Source organism: Mesoplodon densirostris, chromosome 6 (genome assembly GCF_025265405.1).
Source record: "Mesoplodon densirostris isolate mMesDen1 chromosome 6, mMesDen1 primary haplotype, whole genome shotgun sequence".
Taxonomy (NCBI): Eukaryota; Metazoa; Chordata; class Mammalia; order Artiodactyla; family Ziphiidae; genus Mesoplodon; species Mesoplodon densirostris.
Window position 1 is genome coordinate 12,424,010 of NC_082666.1, and position 6,000 is coordinate 12,430,009.

A 6,000-nucleotide genomic window follows, 5' to 3' on the forward strand; every position below is an offset into this window, starting at 1 on the left:
TCCAGCCTTTGCCAATTTCTATTTCCCTTCCCAGGAGAGAAGAGCTGAAAATGTTCCAGGGTAGGTTGAATCTGAGCGTGGGAGTGATTACAAAGTCCCCCCAAGAAGGCAACCAAGAGATGACCCTGGCTCTCTACAAAGAAAATATTGATCTCGTTATGAGATCTGAAAGGGGGATGAATCTGAAAGGGGGAGGAATGGCTCTTACTTCCAGGCGCTCCTCCTCAAATGGAAAGACATGACTAATTTTCCCTCAAAGAATCCTCGGTAGATTGGCAGAGCCTTGAGGGCAGAAACATGCTCAGAACAAGGATGTAAATCCCCAAAAGCAAAGAGAGAAAGCGAGTGTGCATTGGCAGCTCAGTCCTCAGGGCATTGAAGGGGCCGGGATGTGCTCCACTGGAGACAGAGGCAGGTATCAGAAACGGTTATGGGAGCTTCATCGGCTTGCTGTTACTGTGTAACACATCACTCCCAAAACTCAGTGGCTTAATATTTTCACTCCAGTGTCAATGAGATAGCCTGGGCTTGTTCTTGTGTTTGCAGATCAGCTGGGGGCTCTGTTCTGTGCTGGTCTTGCCTGGGTCACCTTGACTGGAGCAGCTCTGCTCTGTGTGTGTTTTATTCTCTGCTAGGGACCAGTGGGCTAGCTGAGCACGTCCTTCTCATGACAAAGAGAGAAACACAAGAGAACAAGCCCAATACCTTAGCTTCTTTTAATGCCTGTGTCATGCCTCCTAATATCTTATTGGCCAAAGCAAGTTGGATGGCTGAACCCAGAGTCAGAGATGGAAGGCAAAGTTATGTGGCCAAGGATTTGCGGATGGGTGAACTGGAGCTATTAATGTCAGCTGTCAGAATCCTCAACTCTCCCTTCAATGACTCCCAGTCTCCAGTCATTGCTCCCTCTTTGATGCTTCTATAATCTGCATTGCAGTTATGTATGTGAGGGCAAGGACTGTCTATAGCCCTAGTGCCCAGTATGTAATCATAACAGAGAGAGAGAGAGAGAGAGAGAGAGAGAGAGAGAGAGAGAGGGAGAGAGCCAAAAGGGAAGGAAGTAGGAACACAAGCAACAAAAAAGAGAAAACAGGGCAGGCACATCAGGGTAAAGGGAGCTGAGGAAACAGGACAAAAGAGACATGGAAAGGGTAAGTTAGGGAAGCACCCCTGGTTCAGAGTGAGCTAAATTGCTTGCTGATAAACAGCTTCTTGGAATATTGATCCGTTCCTAGTATTGTAAAGCAGTCATTTTCACAATGAGAAAGAGTCTTTATGTTTTAATTTTCACGTCTAATGGCTGCATTTTCCCTGTGGCAGCCCTTGCAAGAAAGTAGACTTGGGTTATAGAAAATTTTTTGGTGCCCTTAGGAGTAATCAATTTACCATTTATGATCAGAGCCTCTTTCACTGCTAAGATCTCTCCAATTGCTGTACCTCTGGAATGAAGGCTGAAACTTTATAATGCAGAAAGATTGTATTAGAAACGAGGCTGGAAAGGCAGACTCAAATTCTTTTCTTGAAATGTCATTGTTTATTTTTTCTGGATGACGTGGTTCCTACATATTATCGGAATAAACTGAAGGGTTGGTAATATCAGTGCTGGGAGGGTAGGCTAGATTGATTCTGAAATGGCGAGAAGTCATTTCAGGACAACGTCAGGGAACGTGGTGGGTGAAGAGAAGCAGATTTCCTTGTGCAGCTCAAAGTCCTTCTGAAGAGGGACTGCAGATTCCCTGGAGCTGAAGCAACCTCCCTGGGATAAGTGTCATCTCTTCCAAGGGAACTGCTTGGAAGTGAGTCAATCATTTGCATACCTTTGCTTAAGGTGTTAAAAATTATTCATGTGAAAAAGATGCAGGGATAATTCTTCAGTGGATTTATGAACTCCTTAGTGGTTTTTCTTGACTGGGGATGGGGGAAGGGTTGCTCTTCTTGTCTCCAAGTCAGTATCATTTTTTAGGGCTTCCTGAAGTAAAACAAGAGGCCAGATCTAGGTGGGGGTGGGATGGGAATGGGGCCCGGGGACGCATAGGCCTGGTGACTGAGGCTATTTATGTGCCCACCATTCCCCTCTCTTGCCTGTCTTACTGGGAGTCTGGAACTGATCAGGCATCATCTAGCCCAGCGCCTGGCACATAGAAGATGGTCAATAACTATTTATTAACTTGAATTGAGTGACGGTTTGTGGTGTGGTAGAGAGAGCATGATACTGAGAGTCAGGAGAACTGGGGCTTAAATTGGCTGGTGGAGCAAACCAGGACAAGCCTCCTTTCTTCTCCGAGCCTCAGTTTCCCTACATTCAAAGTGGGGATTTCTCCCTGGGCCATCATGAGACCTGAGAGCACTTGTGATGCTGGTCACAGTCATCCCGTAGAAGGCACTGACCATGCTGGGGCGGAGACCGCGTGCCTTGGTCAGAGGCCAAGGGCAGAAGGCAGGCTGTGCTACAACGTAGGTGGTGGGGACCACCCCCACAGAGCTGTGGCCTCTTTTGGGGGTTGACATCTGAGCAGGATGACCAAGTCAAGGCTGGCAGCCCAGAAGAAAGAAGCATTGACCATCCCCTGAGCCCCAGAGGGCCCCTTTCCCCTTACACAGAAATAGCACCTGGAAGGAGACCAGAGGACAGACAAGGTGACAGCATAGCACATGCATATTCTCTGTCCAGGTTCTACAGACACAGAGGGGACTCAGGCAAGGTCCCTGATGGCCAGGAGGTGACCCACATTATGCCATAGGGCGGGGCTGATGGTACAGGGGTTGAATGGGTGATAAGCATCACGACCAGTGTGTTTGTGAAACTTTAGAGAGGCGGAGGGAGGAAGCAGTTGCGGGACTATTGATAGAGTAGCGAGGATCTGGCGTCAACCTGGGCCTGCGGGTGTGGGTGGAAGGAAGGCGGACCGGGAAGGGATGGTCTCATGTTATTGCAGGACCAAGCGACGGGGTGCTGGCGGGCCGAGCCATTGACTCTGTGTGACCCGGGCAGGTCCCTTAACCACTCTGGGTCTCCGTTTCCCAATTTATCAAGTGAAGGGGTTGGCTTAGATCAGGGGCCCCTCAGGGCAGTGAGGAAGAGCATCGGGGAGGCTGAGAAGATGGGTTCCAGGCCTCGGACCCTTGTTCCAGCTACACTGTACAGCTTTTCCCCCTTCATTTTGGATAGTATGTTTCTGGGTAAGATTTCATTGAAGAAAAGAGTTGTGGTTTTCTGTTTTGTTTTGTTTTCTAAAGCCACTGGTCTAAAGACCTTTAAGTTTCCTTTCAGCCGTAAACAGCGTAGGATAGCAGTTCCAGGGCCAGGTGGTGGCAGCTCCTTAGTGGGAGCTGGTAGGGAGAGCTGACCCAGCCCTAGGACCTCTGCAGCCCTCCTCCTCTCTAGAAAGGGGGGTGGGGAGGGGAGGCAGGCTGGGGTGCTGGAGTGGGTACAGATTTCTGGGAAAGACGGACAGAAAAGCTCCTGCTTCGTAAACCTGTTTGGTAAAAATTTGGGCTCACTGTGAGGGCCTTTCAGACCCCAAGACGGGTCCTCACCCGAGACAGTGCATCTGCCCTGGTCTGGGGTTTCTTCCTGCAAGTTCGTCCACGGAGGCTCCCAAACCCGGGGCCTGAATTCTATGGGGCCCAGTGAAAATACAGCTGAGGGACCTGAGTCTGCTACTGACTAAGTCAGCACCTTCAAGCCTCCGTTTCCTCACTCGTAAAGTGGCAATAAAAGTACCCGCGCTTTTTGTAGGTAAAAATAAGTGAAGTGCAGGGACTTCCCTGGCTGTCCTGTGGTTAAGACTCCACGCTTCCAATGAGGGGGGATGTGGGTTCGATCCCTGGTCAGGGAACTAAGATCCCACATGCCGCATGGCCAAAACATAAAAATTAAAAAAAAAAAAAAAAAAAAAGTGAAGTGCTGACATACTATAAAAATTTTAAAAATTACCTCTTCCATCTGCCCCTAATACTTGTGCCCCGTGCCTTCTCTGCCTTGCTTAATTTAATTCAATTTATTGATTTACGGTTCATGCCTAAAGCATGCCCCTAGTACAGCAGGCCAGGGGTAGCTGCACGGGCAGCATCACAGCAAACAAGTACAAGAACAAAGGGTTAGACAAATGGACAGCTTCTAAGGACCCATGAACATAAAAAATACAGTCATTTATTCATCTCAGATTCCCAGAGTGCCTCCTGTGTGCCAAACTGGGTTTACTAGGTGAGGTCAACCCCGACACATGGTTATGTGAATTTTTGTCTCTGTCTCAGACAGTTGAGAAGAAGTCATTGTTTTGAGAAAACATGGTGATGTGATGGAAAACAAAGTGCCAGTTCCCCAGAGCAAGACCTGGGTGGCATAGCCTCCCATATAGCTTTAAGCCCTATACAGCAGAAAATGGTAGCATGCTCCCCAAATGCCTGGGAGTGACTGTTAGAAGAGGGCACAATGTGGCCGAAAGGTCCCAGGTTTTGCCACCTAAAAATGGTGTAAACTTAGGAAGGTCAAATCTAACTTTGAGCCCCAGTTTCCTTATCTATGAAACTGGGTCATAAAATCTGCTTGCCTGGTTGTTGTGGAATAAAATCAGATCGGGCAAGGATCTGCTTTACGGTAGCACTTGGAAAGGGATCTCCATTATTACGGTTTTGGAAAAAGCACAGAGCAGATGATTGCATTCATGAGTGTCACTGTGGGAGATGCAGTCTGTCCTTGGTGGGGTCCAGGCCTCAGGAGTCACCAGCTGAGATCCTGTGCCGAGTGAAAAGGGCTCTGAGCACCCCCTGCACATCGCGATTCCGGAGGCTGTAGGTGAGAGTGTCCAGCATAGGCGTGACCACAGTGTACGTGACGCTGGCCACTTGGCCCCGCTCGGCCTCGTACCGGGACATGGGCTGGAAGTAGACTGCAATGACCGTCCCGTAGAAGAGGCCCACCATGGCCAGGTGGGAGCCACAGGTGGACACAGCCCGGAGGTTCCCCGTGGCTGAGGGCAGCTGGAGCACCACAGCTGCGATGGCCCCCTGGAAGGCGAGAATAAGCAGGAAGGGAGTGACTACCACCGCGGCACCCTCGGTGAAGATGACGAGCTGGATGTGGTGGATGTCGGAGCACGAGAGCCTTAAGACAGGCTGGTGGTCACAGAAGAAGTGGGGCGCTTGGTGGGAGGCACAGAAGGACAGGTGGGCCACAAGCAGGATATGCAGGAGGGAGTGGATGTGGGACACGAGCCACGCAGTCCCCACCAGGGCTGTGCACACAGCCCGGGACATCCTCGTGGCATAGTGGAGGGGGTGCCGGATGGCCACGTAGCGGTCATAGGCCATGGCAGCCAGGAGGCAGCTGTCAGTTACACCCAGGGCAAAGAAGAAGTACATTTGGGTCAGGCAGCCAGCCAGGGGGATGGAGCGGTCATTGGCCATCAGGCTGGCCAACATCTTGGGTACAGTGACGGAGGTAAAGCAGAGGTCAGCAAAGGACAGATGGGCCAGCAGGAAGTACATGGGCGCATGAAGGGTTGGACTGGCTTGGATGACGGCCACAATGAGTCCATTACCCAGGATGCCCGCCACATACAGGACCAAAAATAGGACAAAGAGAGGCCGCTGCTGTCCAGGATTTGTTGTTAGTCCTAGTAGGGTGAATGGGGTTCCTTCTGAAGTCTCATTGGCAGCATCCATGGCTGGGCTGCTTCTTTGTCTGGGACCCCAAGGGTTCCTTTCTACTGCTGAGTCATCTCCCCAGTGTCAAAGGAAAAGGGTGAAGGGCCACTAAGTTGCTCAAGGCTTTCTGGCCATGCGGGAAATCATGGGTTTGGAGTCAGACAGCCGTGTTGCTACACACAGGTGTGGACCATGTGCAAATCATTTTTCCTCCCTGAATCTTCTTCCTTTCCAGGCCTTAGGTTCCCCATCAGTAAAGTAAGGGAGCTGAACCAGATTACCTTGAAGGCTGCTTCCAACTTGGATACTTTGTGATTTGAAGCAAAAACAGAACAAAAACATTGCCCAGGA

The 6,000-nt window shown here is 50.2% G+C and overlaps 1 protein-coding gene across 1 annotated transcript; it reads right to left on the minus strand.

The window, feature by feature from the left end:
* Positions 1–4,716: 4,716 nt before the first annotated feature.
* On the minus strand, positions 4,717–5,667 carry LOC132492753 (olfactory receptor 1K1-like). Its single transcript, XM_060102570.1, has one exon. The coding sequence runs from the start codon at positions 5,665–5,667 to the stop codon at positions 4,717–4,719; it is 951 nt and encodes a 316-aa protein (XP_059958553.1).
* Positions 5,668–6,000: the final 333 nt, after the last annotated feature.